Consider the following 20,341-nt stretch of genomic DNA (forward strand, 5'->3'; position numbering starts at 1 on the left):
TAATGAATTTGAGATTAACAAAAATGATAATAATAATTCAAACATCAAATTGCCCTTTTAAGAAACACTCACAGTGGTCTGTTTGATTCTGTAGTGACTCCGATGATGGGCCACATGGCTATGAATGCTGACATGTCGACCCTGAGCCCCGCCCACATCCTGCAGCCCCAGTTACCCATGGTGCCCAGCTCCCACTGCACCCCCCCGCCTCCCTACCCCATGGACAGCAGCATCTCCAGGTACCTAGCTAAACAACCACCAGTGGAGGCTGGTGAAGGAAGGACAGCTCATAGTAATGAGTAATCTCTATTTGATGCCAATTCCATTCATTCCAGTCATTACTATGAGCTCGTCCTTCCGATTTTAAAGTGGCACCAGCCACCACTGATAACCACACGTCTGTTGATGCTTCTGGACAGTTGTGGGCACTATAAAGTCAGGAGGAGCAGCAATATTTACAGAACGATTGCAACACGGCTCTGTAGCGTCACCTAGCGATAGTTTATATAAAATAAACTGAACCGCTATACTTTGCTCACTTTCTAGTGCCCATAACCGACAGAAATCTCTCTACTGTTGGCCATTTTTGACAGAAATCTCTCTACTGTTGGCCATTTTTGACTGAAATCTCTCTACTGTTGGCCTTTTTGTCTTCACTTACTAGATATAACAGAGTTATTACAAGAATGCTGAGGTAGTATTTTCACTACTAACCTGTTCCCTTCTCCGTGTCCCGTTGCAGCTTTCTTCTGCGGCTGGGCTGCGCAGCCTGCCTGGACTACTTCACGGCGCAGGGCCTGACCAACATCTACCAGATCGAGAACTATAACTTGGAGGTGAGGCCTTGCCTGTCGCACGCACCACATCTGTGTGGACAGACTCAGAGAGACGGGTCGGGTGGCTTCAAAAGGGCCTTCATCTATTTCTATCTGAAGGCGTCTTGTCCATTTTTTTGTTGTATTCAAACCTGAACTAGAGTATCGTCTTCTGACAGATGGTATTCATTCTAAAACGGCAAGTGTTGCCACCAACTATCAGTGCAGAGTTGTGCTGTCTGGGGGGCCTGAGCCTTGCCTGAGAGAGAGAGAGAGAAGACTAAAGAGACTAACCCCCAGTGTGTGATGTCATCCCCGTCCACAGGACCTGTCCCGGCTGAAGATCCCGCAGGAGTTCCAGCACGTCATCTGGAAGGGCATCATGGAGCACCGGCAGAGCATGGAGTTCTCCCCTCCTCCTCACATCCTGCGTAGCTCCAGCGGGGCCTCCGCCGTCAGCGTAGGGTCCTCAGAGGCCCGCGGCGAGCGGGTCATCGACGCCGTGCGCTTCACCCTGCGCCAGACCATCTCCTTCCCTCCGCGTGACGACTGGTCCGACTTCTCCTTCGACCTGGACTCCCGACGCAACAAGCAACAGCGCATCAAAGAGGAGGGTGAATAGAGACACACTGTCGGGGGGGAATAAATAAAAAGCGCACTGCAACAATAAGTCTGTAAAAGGCCATTTCCCTGACATTCACAGAGATCTTTTTTTTTTTTTTACAAACGCTGTAGATGTCAGCTCAAGCATATATTAGCTTTTAAAAAGTAGAGTGCAGTACTCTTCACAGCAGTGCACCTTGGATTGAAGCCCCTGGCTCGGTCCCCCTTCATATGTCATACACCTGTTGACCAACCCACTCTCCTATCACAGGACTAGGACATCTCTGCTTCAACGTTCTAAAGCTCAGATAATCCTAAATAGCAAAAATACTATATGCAAATAAAAATGCACTTAATTTTTTTTTTTTTTTAAGCCTTCATTAGCTGCCAGCTAGATGAGAGAAAACAGCTATATTTTTTATCAAATTTCTTGAGACAAAGCACTTAAGAAATGCTTTTGTGATTTGCTTTGATATTGTTTTATTAGTGTTCATTATCCATTCCAATGTTAAAAGCATGACTTTGAGAGGAAACTTTTAGGGGTTGTTGTTGTTCTTGGCTGAGATTGAATCCAAGGCGCGTTATAGAGCAGGACACTAGACAGCCAAGATTTTTCCTGACGTTAAGACATGTACTTACGTCAGTTTTTCTGTCTTGCTGTTGACTCACTTGTTAAACCTAGAAGAACCTCACATTAAAACAGGCGAGTGGCGGCATCTAGTGGCCACACTGATACTGCACCAAATCACTGCTAAATACAATGTAAAAATGGAGTCCTATATTAACGTCTGCTCAAACGCAAATTACGGTCATCACTAGTTACCATAGCCAACAAATCATAATTATGGTGAACCCTTTGCCTATTTCTAGCGTCTATCTTCTTAAAATCTGATTTTAAACCTAAACCCACTGCCGACATTATGCCTAATCTTAAGACTTCATGAATTTTACGATATAGCCATTTTGACTTTGTGGCTGTGGTAACCAGTGACAACCTTAAAGAACCTATAAAAGTCCAAGTGTACTATGCCGCTCTATTTTACAACCCGTTGGGTTGAATCCCAGTCTCTGCTGCTCAATATTGGATTGTTATGGTTACCTGTTATTTTTTAGTTCACAACACTGTTTTGACCTGATTGTATACACTTCCAAGATACATATTTTTTTGACTTCCTGTCAGGGAGAAGTGTTAATAACATGCCGGAACTGGTTTTCTACTGTGCCTGTGTTAAACCCTCGTCGCTCCGAGATGCCCAGGAAACCTAGTGTTAGCCGTCGTGTTTATAAGTACCTAAATGTATTTCTACGTGGACGACAATAATGCATTATCACAAACCGTTGGTACCTGAAGTATTTACGTTTATCATTACCGAGTAACTGAAACTAACAAGAAACTCAATATGCTCATAGCCCTTGATGTTGTCATGGTTACCAATAAACGTGACCCGATTGTGATGGTGTACACCTTTCCCATATGGTCGTGTCCCAAATGGCACCCTACGCACTACTCGACCAGGGGGCCCTGGTCAGGGGTAGTGCACTATATATAGGGAATAGGGTGCCAGCCCTGATCAGAGGTAGTGCACTATATAGGGAATAGGATGCCAGCCCTGGTCAGAGGTAGTGCACTATATAGGGAATAGGGTGCCAGCCCTGGTCAGAGGTAGTGCACTATATAGGGAATAGGGTGCTAGCCCTGATCAGAGGTAGTGCACTATATAGGGAATAGGATGCCAGCCCTGGTCAGAGGTAGTGCACTATATAGGGAATAGGGTGCCAGCCCTGGTCAGAGGTAGTGCACTATATAGGGAATAGGGCGACATTTGGAACACATTCTTTGCCTGCTTGCTCTGCCACCTATGTATAACCTGGTGTACAGTCTATGGATTGTGTGTGTGTGTGTGTGTGTGGGGGGGGGTCTGGTGAGAACATTTCTGGTCTATATTTCTCTATTGTAAATGATGCTAGTTGTAATATTGATGGATTGTTGTTTTTTGGAACCACATTGTCTAAACCTTTTTTTATTTGTTGAACTTGATGGCCAAACCTATTGAGATTATTGTATATACACACACACACTTATATAGAGTTATTTTCTAAACGCTACATGATAAGTATTTTCCCAAAAAAGGTAAATATTTGACACAAAAAAAAAAGAAAAAAGGGAATTTAAGAATAGTTTGTGGTTAAAAGCCAGAACAGAACAGGAGTTTATTTTGTATTCATTAAAATGAATAAATCTGGTCCTCTCACAAGTCATTGTTGTCGTTGTGCTAATACACACGGTCAGAGATAAAACACCGTTCTATAAAACTGGACATTATCGATATGTTAGAGAAACATGACCCTGGTATGTTGTCGTTGTTGTCGGGAACATCGAAAGCAGAAAACCAGTACCGTCTAATCTACTGTTCCTTATTTTTCTACAATGTATTGTAAATATATTGCAATGTACTTATTTTGATATAAACCAAAAAATAAAATACCGCCTAGTTACCAAATGCTGTTGGGGAGTTTGTGTATAGATGATGTTTATAGTGTCAACAAATCATTAAATTGGGGGGAAAAAAAGAAACGACTCAAAACAAAATGAAAACACACGAACGTTTCAGAAAGAGCAGATGACTAAAACAAGGTGATCTAAAGCAGAATAAATCATATGAAATGTTTGTGTTTGGTAAACCTCTCGGCAGTACGGTGTACACCATGTGGTCCTCGGTGTTTGGTAAACCTCTCGGCAGTATGGTGTACACCATGTGGTCCTCGGTGTTTGGTAAACCTCTCGGCAGTACGGTGTACACCATGTGGTCCTCGGTGTTTGGTAAACGGCAGGTACACCATGTGGTCCTCGGTGTTTGGTAAACCTCTCGGCAGTACACCATGTGGTCCTCGGTGTTTGTCGGCAGTACGGTACACCATGTGGTCCTCGGTGTTTGGTAAACCTCTCGGCAGTACGGTGTACACCATGTGGTCCTCGGTGTTTGGTAAACCTCTCGGCAGTACGGTGTACACCATGTGGTCCTCGGTGTTTGGTAAACCTCTCGGCAGTACGGTGTACACCATGTGGTGGTCCTCGGCAGTACGGTGTACACCATGTGGTCCTCGGTGTTTGGTAAACCTCTCGGCAGTACGGTGTACACCATGTGGTCCTCGGTGTTTGAGAGAAAAGCAGAAGAGATGAACCTAACGAGCAATTGGTAGTATAACGTTTCAGGCTGGTTTAACTACACGAGGAAGGAAACTAAGTGTTGTGAAACCAGATTGGCCTAAAACAGAACGTGAGCTGGCAGATCAGGCTGGTTTACTACACGAGGAAGGAAACTAAGTGTTGTGAAACCAGATTGACCTAAAACAGAACGTGAGCTGGCAGATCAGGCTGGTTTAACTACACGAGGAAGGAAACTAAGTGTTGTGAAACCAGATTGATCTAAAACAGAATGTGAGCTGGCAGATCAGGCTGGTTTACTACACGAGGAAGGAAACTAAGTGTTGTGAAACCAGATTGACCTAAAACAGAACGTGAGCTGGCAGATCAGGCTGGTTTACTACACGAGGAAGGAAACTAAGTGTTGTGAAACCAGATTGACCTAAAACAGAACGTGAGCTGGCAGATCAGGCTGGTTTACTACACGAGGAAGGAAACTAAGTGTTGTGAAACCAGATGGACCTAAAACAGAATGTGAGCTGGCAGATCAGACTGGTTTACTACACGAGGAAGGAAACTAAGTGTTGTGAAACCAGATTGACCTAAAACAGAACGTGAGCTGGCAGATCAGGCTGGTTTACTACACGAGGAAGGAAACTAAGTGTTGTGAAACCAGATGGACCTAAAACAGAATGTGAGCTGGCAGATCAGGCTGGTTTACTACACGAGGAAGGAAACTAAGTGTTGTGAAACCAGATTGACCTAAAACAGAACGTGAGCTGGCAGATCAGGCTGGTTTACTACACGAGGAAGGAAACTAAGTGTTGTGAAACCAGATTGACCTAAAACAGAACGTGAGCTGGCAGATCAGGCTGGTTTACTACACGAGGAAGGAAACTAAGTGTTGTGAAACCAGATGGACCTAAAACAGAACGTGAGCTGGCAGATCAGGCTGGTTTACTACACGAGGAAGGAAACTAAGTGTTGTGAAACCAGATTGACCTAAAACAGAATGTGAGCTGGCAGATCAGGCTGGTTCACTACACGAGGAAGGAAACTAAGTGTTGTGAAACCAGATTGGCCTAAAACAGAATGTGAGCTGGCAGATCAGGCTGGTTTAACTACACGAGGAAGGAAACTAAGTGTTGTGAAACCAGATGGACCTAAAACAGAATGTGAGCTGGCAGATCAGGCTGGTTTAACTACACGAGGAAGGAAACTAAGTGTTGTGAAACCAGATGGACCTAAAACAGAACGTGAGCTGGCAGATCAGGCTGGTTTACTACACGAGGAAGGAAACTAAGTGTTGTGAAACCAGATTGACCTAAAACAGAATGTGAGCTGGCAGATCAGGCTGGTTTAACTACACGAGGAAGGAAACTGTGTCTGGATTATTTTAGAATTCTATGAAACAAACATCTCTCCTGAGATTAACCAATCGGGTAACTTCATGAATGCAGTAAATTAACCTAGATTATTAATTCAGAATATTTTTAATGATTGTCGTTAATTTACACATTATACACAAGATCGAACAGAAAAGTCAAAAACCTCAGTTCATTCAATGTACATAATCAAAATAAAAAGTCGACTTGGTACTTTCTGTCCCACTGTAGAGAGAAGGATGGTCCCTGGGTTGAGGCAGAGCAGGGGCTTGGTCAACAGGACGAAAACAGCCAGGCAGGACCTCAATCTGTCCAATAACAGCACAGATGACTTTCCTTTGTGTCCTACTGAACCCCAGGTGCCCTGTTACTCCACACAGTCCCATCTCTGTCGAGGAAGCAGGTCTACCACTCACTTCTCCTATGATTAGCATTCCAAGGGTGCCTCTCAAATGGCCCCTTAACCCCCCCCCCTTACATAGCGGCCCATTCAGAGCCCTATGGGCCCCTGTCACCCCCCCCTTACATAGCGGCCCACTCAGAGCCCTATGGGCCCCTGTCACCCCCCCCTTACATAGCGGCCCACTCAGAGCCCTATGGGCCCCTGGTCGACAGTAATGTACTCTACAGAGGATAGAGTAACCACATAGCCCTAGTCACCGGACCTGACCAGCTGATTCAGGGACACTACAGGGTTCTCCTCAAAGAATGGAAGAGGGGGCGCAGCGCCACCTTGTGGACTAGCAGCGCCACTACGTAAAATTAAATGAAAGAAAACAAGTTCTTTTTTAAAACTTTATCATTCAAGGCCTTTTTTGTTGCTCTTAGATTGCAGGAAATGGCCGTTACCAAAGTGCCAAAGGGGGGGGGGGGGGGGGGGCATGTTTAGCTTTTGGCCTAGCACGACACAGCTGATTCTAATGATCAAAGCTCCATGGTGAGTTGGTCATTTTAAATAGTTGTGTCGTGTTAAGAGCAAAAACTAAAATGTGCACTGAGTTTGGGAAACGCTGGCCTCGTGACTGAGTCAGTCTACTAGGTGCCGTCTGTCACATCCCTCCCCCTCTGCCATGTGAGTCACCTCAACAGACTGTATAACCATCTCCCTCCTGCTGCTCCACGGTCTGTATAACCTCCTGCCCTCCATCTCCCTCCTGCTGCTCCACGGTCTGTATAACCTCCTGCCCTCCATCTCCCTCCTGCTGCTCCACGGTCTATATAACCTCCTGCCCTCCATCCCCCTCCTGCTGCTCCACGGTCTGTATAACCTCCTGCTGCTCCACGGTCTGTATAACCTCCTGCTGCTCCACGGTCTGTATAACCTCCTGCTCTTCATCACCCTCCTGCTGCTCCACGGTCTGTATTACCTCCTGCTGCTCCACGGTCTGTATTACCTCCTGCTGCTCCACGGTCTGTATAACCTCCTGCTGCTCCACGGTCTGTATTACCTCCTGCTGCTCCACGGTCTGTATTACCTCCTGCTGCTCCACGGTCTGTATTACCTCCTGCTGCTCCACGGTCTGTATAACCTCCTGCTGCTCCACGGTCTGTATAACCTCCTGCTGCTCCACGGTCTGTATTACCTCCTGCTGCTCCACGGTCTGTATTACCTCCTGCTGCTCCACGGTCTGTATTACCTCCTGCTGCTCCACGGTCTGTATTACCTCCTGCTGCTCCACGGTCTGTATTACCTCCTGCTGCTCCACGGTCTGTATTACCTCCTGCTGCTCCACGGTCTGTATTACCTCCTGCTGCTCCACGGTCTGTATAACCTCCTGCTGCTCCACGGTCTGTATAACCTCCTGCTGCTCCACGGTCTGTATAACCTCCTGCTGCTCCACGGTCTGTATAACCTCCTGCTCTTCATCTCCCTCCTGCTGCTCCACGGTCTGTATAACCTCCTGCTGCTCCACGGTCTGTATAACCTCCTGCCCTTCATCTCCCTCCTGCTGCTCCACGGTCTGTATAACCTCCTGCCCTCCATCTCCCTCCTGCTGCTCCACGGTCTGTATAACCTCCTGCTGCTCCATGGTCTGTATAACCTCCTGCTGCTCCACGGTCTGTATTACCTCCTGCTGCTCCACGGTCTGTATAACCTCCTGCCCTCCATCTCCCTCCTGCTGCTCCATGGTCTGTATAACCTCCTGCCCTCCATCACCCCCCTGCTGCTCCACGGTCTGTATAACCTCCTGCTGTTCCACGGTCTGTATAACCTCCTGCCCTCCATCTCCCTCCTGCTGCTCCATGGTCTGTATAACCTCCTGCTGCTCCATGGTCTGTATAACCTCCTGCTGCTCCACGGTCTGTATAACCTGCTGCTGCTCCACGGTCTATATAACCTCCTGCCCTCCATCTCCCTCCTGCAGCTCCACGGTCTGTATAACCTCCTGCCCTCCAACTCCCTCCTGCTGCTCCACGGTCTGTATAACCTCCTGCCCTCCATCTCCCTCCTGCTGCTCCACGGTCTGTATAACCTCCTGCCCTCCATCTCCCTCCTGCTGCTCCACGGTCTGTATAACCTCCTGCTGCTCCACGGTCTGTATAACCTCCTGCCCTCCATCTCCCTCCTGCTGCTCCACGGTCTGTATAACCTCCTGCTGCTCCACGGTCTGCATAACCTCCTGCCCTCCATCTCCCTCCTGCCCTCCATCTCCCTCCTGCTGCTCCACGGTCTGTATAACCTCCTGCTGCTCCACGGTCTGTATAATCTCCTGCTGCTCCACGGTCTGTATAACCTCCTGCCCTCCATCTCCCTCCTGCTGCTCCACGGTCTGTATAACCTCCTGCTGCTCCACGGTCTGTATAACCTCCTGCCCTCCATCTCCCTCCTGCTGCTCCACGGTCTGTATTACCTCCTGCTGCTCCACGGTCTGTATAACCTCCTGCTGCTCCACGGTCTGTATAACCTCCTGCTGCTCCACGGTCTGTATAACCTCCTGCTGCTCCACGGTCTGTATAACCTCCTGCTGCTCCACGGTCTGTATAACCTCCTGCTGCTCCACGGTCTGTATAACCTCCTGCTGCTCCACGGTCTGTATAACCTCCTGCTGCTCCACGGTCTGTATAACCTCCTGCCCTTCATCTCCCTCCATCTTCACCCCCCCAGGCATCACACTTTGCTGGGACAGCACATAGTTCACCACCTGCATGATACTCTGGTCTGACAAGGTCGCGACCCCGTCACCCTGAACGGCCTGAACCGCCTCCACCGTCTCCTCCGTGATCAGCACCGTCTCGATCTCCTCGGCCGGCGGCGGCTGGACGGGCCGGAGCTCGGGGGGGAGATCGGACGCCAGGATGGAGACTGCGTGTTCCACCTGAGTACCCTGGTTGTGAAACTGCAGCGTATCTTTCTCCAGCATGATCTTCCCCGGCAGGAGGTCGCCGTGGTACTTGGTCATGTGCTTCCGTAGGGAGCGAGCGTCGATGTGGGCTTCCTGGCACTCGGGGCACACGTAAGGGCGCTCGCCGGTGTGGGTGCGCACGTGTCTCTTCAGAGAGCGGGCGTCGGCCCAGGCTACGCCGCACGTCAGACACTCAAAGGGTTTGACTCCTGAGAGAAGAAGAGGACAGGTGGTACAAGACAGGGAAACATACAGCACTACGTTGTACTCCTCCAGCCGCCCAATCAACACATCTCTATACTCCTCCAGCCGCCCAATCAACACATCTCTATACTCCTCCAGCCGCCCAATCAACACATCTCTATACTCCTCCAGCCGCCCAATCAACACATCTCTATACTCCTCCAGCCACCCAATCAACACATCTCTATACTCCTCCAGCCACCCAATCAACACATCTCTATACTCCTCCAACCAACCAATCAACACATCTCTATACTCCTCCAGCCAACCAATCAACACATCTCTATACTCCTCCAACCACCCAATCAACACATCTCTATACTCCTCCAACCAACCAATCAACACATCTCTATACTCCTCCAACCAACCAATCAACACATCTCTATACTCCTCCAACCAACCAATCAACACATCTCTATACTCCTCCAGTCACCCAATCAACACATCTCTATACTCCTCCAACCAACCAATCAACACATCTCAGGTCCTAATCCAGGCACTTGTCATCTCCCGTCTGGATTACTGCAACTCGCTGTTGGCTGGGCTCCCTGCATGTGCCATTAAACCCCTACAACTCATCCAGAACGCCGCAGCCCGTCTGGTGTTCAACCTTCCCAAGTTCTCTCACGTCACCCCACTCCTCCGCTCTCTCCACTGGCTTCCAGTTGAAGCTCGCATCCGCTACAAGACCATGGTGCTTGCCTACGGAGCTGTGAGGGGAACGGCACCTCAGTACCTCCAGGCTCTGATCAGGCCCTACACCCAAACAAGGGCACTGCGTTCATCCACCTCTGGCCTGCTCGCCTCCCTACCACTGAGGAAGTACAGTTCCCGCTCAGCCCAGTCAAAACTGTTCGCTGCTCTGGCCCCCCAATGGTGGAACAAACTCCCTCACGACGCCAGGACAGCGGAGTCAATCACCACCTTCCGGAGACACCTGAAACCCCACCTCTTTAAGGAATACCTAGGATAGGATAAAGTAATCCCTCTCACCCCCCTTAAAAGATTTAGATGCACTACTGTTCCACTGGATGTCATAAGGTGAATGCACCAATTTGTAAGTCGCTCTGGATAAGAGCGTCTGCTAAATGACTTAAATGTAAATGTAAATCTCTATACTCCTCCAACCAACCAATCAACACATCTCTATACTCCTCCAACCAACCAATCAACACATCTCTATACTCCTCCAACCAACCAATCAACACATCTCTATACTCCTCCAACCAACCAATCAACACATCTCTATACTCCCCCAGCCACCCAATCAACACATCTCTATACTCCTCCAACCAACCAATCAACACATCTCTATACTCCTCCAACCAACCAATCAACACATCTCTATACTCCTCCAGTCACCCAATCAACACATCTCTATACTCCTCCAGCCACCCAATCAACACATTTCTATACTCCTCCTGTCACCCAATCAACACATCTCTATACTCCTCCAGTCACCCAATCAACACATCTCTATACTCCCCCAGCCACCCAATCAACACATCTCTATACTCCTCCAACCAACCAATCAACACATCTCTATACTCCTCCAACCACCCAATCAACACATCTCTATACTCCTCCAACCAACCAATCAACACATCTCTATACTCCTCCAGTCACCCAATCAACACATCTCTATACTCCTCCAGTCACCCAATCAACACATCTCTATACTCCTCCAGTCACCCAATCAACACATCTCTATACTCCTCCAGTCACCCAATCAACACATCTCTGTATGACCAGTGGCTTTACTGTTTTAGACAGAGACAATAATTAGACCCAGTTGAACAGTGTCGTTTGCATCTTATATCGGTTTGAGATGTTGCTCTCATTGACCCGTCAGCATAGACGGTTCGATCTCAGGATTGGTTACATTTCTCCAGTCCCATCCCTCAGGTTTATAGCAAACCAAGTGGCAGGGCTGCCATTCGGTTGAAGAATGACAGATTGTGGATGTGTGTGTGTGTGTGTGTGTGTGTGTGTCTCACCCTGGTGGTTGTTCATGTGTCGTCTGTACTCTCTGAGCTGGGTGAACTTCCTGCCACAGTGTTCACACTCTCTCTCTAGGTTCTGCTTGACTCGGCCCTTCTTGCCGTGCGTGGCCTTCTTCACGTGTCTCCTGAACAGAGCCTTCTCAAAGAACTCCTTGCCACAGACGTTACACCTACAGGACAGAGAAGCATTATAAAAAAATATCCCGTTTTACATCAACAGGTGTCGAAGGGCTTTAACCGGGCCGCCTCAGTCATTCGACAGAGAAGACTGACCGACTATAGACTAGGTCAAAGCTGACGACTGTGAACACATTAGTGGGGACTCACCTGTAAGGCTCTGCCACGCTGTGGGACTTGACATGGGAGTACCAGTCCTTCTTCCAGCTGTACGACTTCCCACAGATCTGATACAATACAGAACATTATCTAACAACAGCACCTCACGATATGAAAGAACCTCATGAAAGAACCTCATAATATAACATCATCTAATAACATAAAACAACAATCTAATAACATCTAATAACAATCTAATAACATCTAATAACATCTAATAACATCTAATAACAATCTAATCTAATAACATCTAATAACAATCTAATAACATCTAATAACATCTAATAACATCTAATAACAATCTAATAACAATCTAATCTAATAACATCTAATAACAATCTAATCTAATAACAATCTAATAACAATCTAATAACAATCTAATAACATCTAATAACATCTAATAACAATCTAATAACAATCTAATAACAATCTAATAACATCTAATAACATCTAATAACAATCTAATAACATCTAATAACATCTAATAACAATCTAATAACAATCTAATAACAATCTAATAACATCTAATAACAATCTAATAACAATCTAATAACATCTAATAACATCTAATAACATCTAATAACAATCTAATAACAATCTAATAACATCTAATAACATCTAATAACAATCTAATAACAATCTAATAACATCTAATAACATCTAATAACATCTAATAACAATCTAATAACAATCTAATCTAATAACAATCTAATCTAATAACAATCTAATAACAATCTAATAACAATCTAATAACAATCTAATAACATCTAATAACAATCTAATAACAATCTAATAACATCTAATAACAATCTAATAACAATCTAATAACATCTAATAACAATCTAATAACAATCTAATAACAATCTAATAACATCTAATAACATCTAATAACAATCTAATAACATCTAATAACAATCTAATAACATCTAATAACAATCTAATCTAATAACAATCTAATAACATCTAATAACAATCTAATAACAATCTAATAACAATCTAATAACATCTAATAACAATCTAATAACATCTAATAACAATCTAATAACAATCTAATAACATCTAATAACAATCTAATAACATCTAATAACAATCTAATAACAATCTAATAACAATCTAATAACAATCTAATAACAATCTAATAACAATCTAATAACATCTAATAACATCTAATAACAATCTAATAACATCTAATAACAATCTAATAACATCTAATAACATCTAATAACAATCTAATAACATCTAATAACAATCTAATCTAATAACAATCTAATAACAATCTAATAACAATCTAATAACATCTAATAACATCTAATAACAATCTAATAACATCTAATAACATCTAATAACAATCTAATAACATCTAATAACAATCTAATAACAATCTAATAACATCTAATAACAATCTAATAACAATCTAATAACATCTAATAACAATCTAATAACAATCTAATAACAATCTAATAACATCTAATAACAATCTAATAACAATCTAATAACAATCTAATAACATCTAATAACAATCTAATAACATCTAATAACAATCTAATAAATCTAATAACATCTAATAACATCTAATAACATCTAATAACAATCTAATAACATCTAATAACAATCTAATAACATCTAATAACAATCTAATAACAATCTAATAACATCTAATAACAATCTAATAACATCTAATAACAATCTAATAACATCTAATAACAATCTAATAACATCTAATAACAATCTAATAACATCTAATAACAATCTAATAACATCTAATAACAATCTAATAACAATCTAATAACAATCTAATAACAATCTAATAACAATCTAATAACATCTAATAACAATCTAATAACAATCTAATAACAATCTAATCTAATAACAATCTAATAACAATCTAATAACAATCTAATCTAATAACATCTAATAACAATCTAATAACATCTAATAACATCTAATAACAATCTAATAACAATCTAATAACAATCTAATAACATCTAATAACAATCTAATAACATCTAATAACATCTAATAACAATCTAATAACAATCTAATAACAATCTAATAACAATCTAATAACAATCTAATCTAATAACATAACATAATAACATAACATTCTAATAACATTCTAATAACATAACATAATAACATAACATAATAACATAACATACTAATAACACAATAACTAATATGTATCTAATATAACAACATAATGACTATTCCCCACCTGACACTGGAAGGGCTTGAGTCCCAGGTGTTTGTTCATGTGCTGCTGCAGGTCTTTGGCCTCAAAGAAACTTCTGTCACAGCTGGAGGAGAGAAGAGGATACAGACCAGTCACCCTAACTTCTATCACAGCTGGAGGAGAGAAGGGGATACAGACCAGTCACCCTAACGTCTATCACAGCTGGAGGAGAGAAGGGGATACAGACCAGTCACCCTAACTTCTATCACAGCTGGAGGAGAGAAGGGGATACAGACCAGTCACCCTAACTTCTATCACAGCTGGAGGAGAGAAGAGGATACAGACCAGTCACCCTAACCCTAACTTCTATCACAGCTGGAGGAGAGAAGGGGATACAGACCAGTCACCCTAACGTCTATCACAGCTGGAGGAGAGAAGGGGATACAGACCAGTCACCCTAACTTCTATCACAGCTGGAGGAGAGAAGGGGATACAGACCAGTCACCCTAACTTCTATCACAGCTGGAGGAGAGAAGGGGATACAGACCAGTCACCCTAACCCTAACTTCTATCACAGCTGGAGGAGAGAAGGGATTACAGACCAGTCACCCTAACTTCTATCACAGCTGGAGGAGAGAAGGGGATACAGACCAGTCACCCTAACCCTAACTTCTATCACAGCTGGAGGAGAGAAGAGGATACAGACCAGTCACCCTAACTTATATCACAGCTGGAGGAGAGAAGGGGATACAGACCAGTCACCCTAACCCTAACTTCTATCACAGCTGGAGGAGAGAAGGGGATACAGACCAGTCACCCTAACTTCTATCACAGCTGGAGGAGAGAAGGGGATACAGACCAGTCACCTAACCCTAACTTCTATCACAGCTGGAGGAGAGAAGGGTTACAGACCAGTCACCTAACTTCTATCACAGCTGGAGGAGAGAAGGGATACAGACCAGTCACCCTAACCCTAACTTCTATCACAGCTGGAGGAGAGAAGGGGATACAGACCAGTCACCCTAACTTCTATCACAGCTGGAGGAGAGAAGGGGATACAGACCAGTCACCCTAACTTCTATCACAGCTGGAGGAGAGAAGGGGATACAGACCAGTCACCCTAACCCTAACTTCTATCACAGCTGGAGGAGAGAAGGGGATACAGACCAGTCACCCTAACCCTAACTTCTATCACAGCTGGAGGAGAGAAGGGGATACAGACCAGTCACCCTAACTTCTATCACAGCTGGAGGAGAGAAGGGGTTACAGACCAGTCACCCTAACTTCTATCACAGCTGGAGGAGAGAAGGGGTTACAGACCAGTCACCCTAACTTCTATCACAGCTGGAGGAGAGAAGGGGATACAGACCAGTCACCCTAACTTCTATCACAGCTGGAGGAGAGAAGGGGATACAGACCAGTCACCCTAACTTCTATCACAGCTGGAGGAGAGAAGGGGATACAGACCAGTCACCCTAACTTCTATCACAGCTGGAGGAGAGAAGGGGATACAGACCAGTCACCCTAACCCTAACTTCTATCACAGCTGGAGGAGAGAAGGGATTACAGACCAGTCACCCTAACTTCTATCACAGCTGGAGGAGAGAAGAGGATACAGACCAGTCACTCTAACTTCTGTCACAGCTGGAGGAGAGAAGAGGATACAGACCAGTCACCCTAACTTCTATCACAGCTGGAGGAGAGAAGGGGATACAGACCAGTCACCCTAACTTCTATCACAGCTGGAGGAGAGAAGGGGATACAGACCAGTCACCCTAACTTCTATCACAGCTGGAGGAGAGAAGAGGATACAGACCAGTCACCCTAACCCTAACTTCTATCACAGCTGGAGGAGAGAAGGGGATACAGACCAGTCACCCTAACTTCTATCACAGCTGGAGGAGAGAAGGGGATACAGACCAGTCACCCTAACCCTAACTTCTATCACAGCTGGAGGAGAGAAGGGGATACAGACCAGTCACCCTAACTTCTGTCACAGCTGGAGGAGAGAAGGGGATACAGACCAGTCACCCTAACCCTAACTTCTATCACAGCTGGAGGAGAGAAGAGGATACAGACCAGTCACCCTAACTTCTGTCACAGCTGGAGGAGAGAAGAGGATACAGACCAGTCACCCTAACTTCTATCACAGCTGGAGGAGAGAAGGGGATACAGACCAGTCACCCTAACTTCTATCACAGCTGGAGGAGAGAAGGGGATACAGACCAGTCACCCTAACTTCTATCACAGCTGGAGGAGAGAAGAGGATACAGACCAGTCACCCTAACCCTAACTTCTATCACAGCTGGAGGAGAGAAGGGGATACAGACCAGTCACCCTAACTTCTATCACAGCTGGAGGAGAGAAGGGGATACAGACCAGTCACCCTAACCCTAACTTCTATCACAGCTGGAGGAGAGAAGGGGATACAGACCAGTCACCCTAACTTCTATCACAGCTGGAGGAGAGAAGGGGTTACAGACCAGTCACCCTAACTTCTATCACAGCTGGAGGAGAGAAGGGGTTACAGACCAGTCACCCTAACTTCTATCACAGCTGGAGGAGAGAAGGGGATACAGACCAGTCACCCTAACTTCTATCACAGCTGGAGGAGAGAAGGGGATACAGACCAGTCACCCTAACTTCTATCACAGCTGGAGGAGAGAAGGGGATACAGACCAGTCACCCTAACTTCTATCACAGCTGGAGGAGAGAAGGGGATACAGACCAGTCACCCTAACGTCTATCACAGCTGGAGGAGAGAAGGGGATACAGACCAGTCACCCTAACCCTAACTTCTATCACAGCTGGAGGAGAGAAGGGGATACAGACCAGTCACCCTAACGTCTATCACAGCTGGAGGAGAGAAGGGGATACAGACAAGTCACCCTAACTTCTATCACAGCTGGAGGAGAGAAGGGGTTACAGACCAGTCACCCTAACTTCTATCACAGCTGGAGGAGAGAAGGGGATGCAGACCAGTCACCCTAACTTCTATCACAGCTGGAGGAGAGAAGGGGATACAGACCAGTCACCCTAACTTCTATCACAGCTGGAGGAGAGAAGGGGTTACAGACCAGTCACCCTAACTTCTATCACAGCTGGAGGAGAGAAGGGGATACAGACCACCTAACTTCTATCACAGCTAAGGATACAGACCAGTCACCTAACCTAACTTCTATCACAGCTGGAGGAGAGAAGGGGATACAGACCAGTCACCCTAACTTCTATCACAGCTGGAGGAGAGAAGGGGATACAGACCAGTCACCTAACTTCTATCACAGCTGGAGGAGAGAAGGGGATACAGACCAGTCACCCTAACCTAACTTCTATCACAGCTGGAGGAGAGAAGGGGATACAGACCAGTCACCCTAACCCTAACTTCTATCACAGCTGGAGGAGAGAAGGGGATACAGACCAGTCACCTAACCCTAACTTCTATCACAGCTGGAGGAGAGAAGGGGATACAGACCAGTCACCCTAACTTCTATCACAGCTGGAGGAGAGAAGGGATACAGACCAGTCACCCCTTCTATCACAGCTGGAGGAGAGAAGGGGATTCTATCACAGCTGGAGGAGAGAAGGGGATACAGACCAGTCACCCTAACTTCTATCACAGCTGGAGGAGAGAAGGGGATACAGACCAGTCACCTAACTTCTATCACAGCTGGAGGAGAGAAGGGGATACAGACCAGTCACCTAACCCTTCTATCACAGCTGGAGGAGAGAAGAGGATACAGACCAGTCACCTAACTTCTATCACAGCTGGAGGAGAGAAGGGGATACAGACCAGTCACCTAACTTCTATCACAGCTGGAGGAGAGAAGGGGATACAGACCAGACACCCTAACCCTAACTTCTATCACAGCTGGAGGAGAGAAGGGGATACAGACCAGTCACCCTAACCCTAACTTCTATCACAGCTGGAGGAGAGAAGGGGATACAGACCAGTCACCCTAACCCTAACTTCTATCACAGCTGGAGGAGAGAAGGGGATACAGACCAGTCACCCTAACTTCTATCACAGCTGGAGGAGAGAAGGGGATACAGACCAGTCACCCTAACTCTATCACAGCAGGGGTCAGACCAGTCACCCTAACTTCTATCACAGCTGGAGGAGAGAAGGGGATACAGACCAGTCACCCTAACTTCTATCACAGCTGGAGGAGAGAAGGGATACAGGTCACCCTAACTTCTATCACAGCTGGAGGAGAGAAGGGGATACAGACCAGTCACCCTAACTTCTATCACAGCTGGAGGAGAGAAGGGGATACAGACCAGTCACCCTAACCCTAACTTCTATCACAGCTGGAGGAGAGAAGGGGATACAGACCAGTCACCCTAACTTCTATCACAGCTGGAGGAGAGAAGGGGATACAGACCAGTCACCCTAACTTCTATCACAGCTGGAGGAGAGAAGGGGATACAGACCAGACACCTAACCTAACTTCTATCACAGCTGGAGGAGAGAAGGGGATACAGACCAGTCACCCTAACCCTAACTTCTATCACAGCTGGAGGAGAGAAGGGGATACAGACCAGTCACCCTAACCCTAACTTCTATCACAGCTGGAGGAGAGAAGGGGATACAGACCAGTCACCCTAACTTCTATCACAGCTGGAGGAGAGAAGGGGATACAGACCAGTCACCCTAACCCTCTATCACAGCTGGAGGAGAGAAGGGGATACAGACCAGTCACCCTAACTTCTATCACAGCTGGAGGAGAGAAGGGGATACAGACCAGTCACCCTAACCCTAACTTCTATCACAGCTGGAGGAGAGAAGGGGATACAGACCAGTCACCCTAACCCTAACTTCTATCACAGCTGGAGGAGAGAAGGGATACAGACCAGTCACCTAACTTCTATCACAGCTGGAGGAGAGAAGGGGATACAGACCAGTCACCCTAACTTCTATCACCTGGAGGAGAGAAGGGATACAGACCAGTCACCCTAACCCTAACTTCTATCACAGCTGGAGGAGAGAAGGGATACAGACCAGACACCTAACCCTAACTTCTATCACAGCTGGAGGAGAGAAGGGGATACAGACCAGTCACCTAACCTAACTTCTATCACAGCTGGAGGAGAGAAGGGATACAGACCAGTCACCCTAACTTCTATCACAGCTGGAGAGAAGGGGATACAGACCAGTCACCCTAACTTCTATCACAGCTGGAGGAGAGAAGGGGATACAGACCAGTCACCCTAACTTCTATCACAGCTGGAGGAGAGAAGGGGATACAGACCAGTCACCCTAACTTCTATCACAGCTGGAGGAGAGAAGGGGATACAGACCAGTCACCCTAACTTCTATCACAGCTGGAGGAGAGAAGGGGATACAGACCAGTCACCCTAACCCTAACTTCTATCACAGCTGGAGGAGAGAAGGGATACAGACCAGTCACCCTAACTTCTATCACAGCTGGAGGAGAGAAGGGGATACAGACCAGTCACCCTAACTTCTATCACAGCTGGAGGAGAGAAGGGGATACAGACCAGTCACCCTAACCCTAACTTCTATCACAGCTGGAGGAGAGAAGGGGATACAGACCAGTCACCCTAACTTCTATCACAGCTGGAGGAGAGAAGGGGATACAGACCAGTCACCCTAACTTCTATCACAGCTGGAGGAGAGAAGGGGATACAGACCAGTCACCCTAACTTCTATCACAGCTGGAGGAGAGAAGGGGATACAGACCAGTCACCCTAACTTCTATCACAGCTGGAGGAGAGAAGGGGATACAGACCAGTCACCCTAACTTCTATCACAGCTGGAGGAGAGAAGGGGATACAGACCAGTCACCCTAACTTATCTATCACAGCTGGAGGAGAGAAGGGGATACAGACCAGTCACCCTAACTTCTATCACAGCTGGAGGAGAGAAGGGGATACAGACCAGTCACCCTAACTTCTATCACAGCTGGAGGAGAGAAGGGGATACAGACCAGTCTAACCCTAACTTCTATCACAGCTGGAGGAGAGAAGGGGATACAGACCAGTCACCCTAACTTCTATCACAGCTGGAGGAGAGAAGGGGATACAGACCAGTCACCCTAACTTCTATCACAGCTGGAGGAGAGAAGGGGATACAGACCAGTCACCCTAACCTAACTTCTATCACAGCTGGAGGAGAGAAGGGGATACAGACCAGTCTAACCCTAACTTCTATCACAGCTGGAGGAGAGAAGGGGATACAGACCAGTCACCCTAACCCTAACTTCTATCACAGCTGGAGGAGAGAAGGGGATACAGACCAGTCACCCTAACTTCTATCACAGCTGGAGGAGAGAA

The 20,341-nt window shown here is 46.0% G+C and overlaps 2 protein-coding genes across 7 annotated transcripts in view; one reads left to right on the forward strand and one right to left on the reverse strand.

Annotated features, from left to right (window-relative positions):
• The window catches only part of LOC115127418 (tumor protein 63-like), a 214,352-nt gene extending 210,433 nt beyond the window's left edge, over positions 1-3,919 (forward strand). For all 6 annotated transcript variants that reach the window (XM_065009365.1, XM_065009361.1, XM_065009360.1 and 3 more), the window contains 3 exons: positions 95-239; positions 743-836; positions 1,141-3,919. In XM_065009365.1, the coding sequence (XP_064865437.1) occupies positions 95-239; positions 743-836; positions 1,141-1,437 (536 nt within the window). In that variant the 3' untranslated portion in view covers positions 1,438-3,919. The remainder of the gene's footprint in view (positions 1-94; positions 240-742; positions 837-1,140) is intronic.
• A 2,118-nt stretch (positions 3,920-6,037) lies between these two features.
• Positions 6,038-20,341, reverse strand: part of LOC115126456 (zinc finger and BTB domain-containing protein 11-like) — a 41,356-nt gene continuing 27,052 nt past the window's right edge. Inside the window, 5 exon segments of the mRNA XM_065009366.1 lie at positions 6,038-7,450; positions 7,505-9,501; positions 11,533-11,708; positions 11,866-11,942; positions 14,090-14,171. Coding sequence (XP_064865438.1) covers positions 7,163-7,450; positions 7,505-9,501; positions 11,533-11,708; positions 11,866-11,942; positions 14,090-14,171 — 2,620 coding nt within the window. The 3' untranslated portion in view covers positions 6,038-7,162.

This window comes from Oncorhynchus nerka, linkage group LG24, assembly GCF_034236695.1.
Source record: "Oncorhynchus nerka isolate Pitt River linkage group LG24, Oner_Uvic_2.0, whole genome shotgun sequence".
Lineage (NCBI taxonomy): Eukaryota > Metazoa > Chordata > Actinopteri > Salmoniformes > Salmonidae > Oncorhynchus > Oncorhynchus nerka.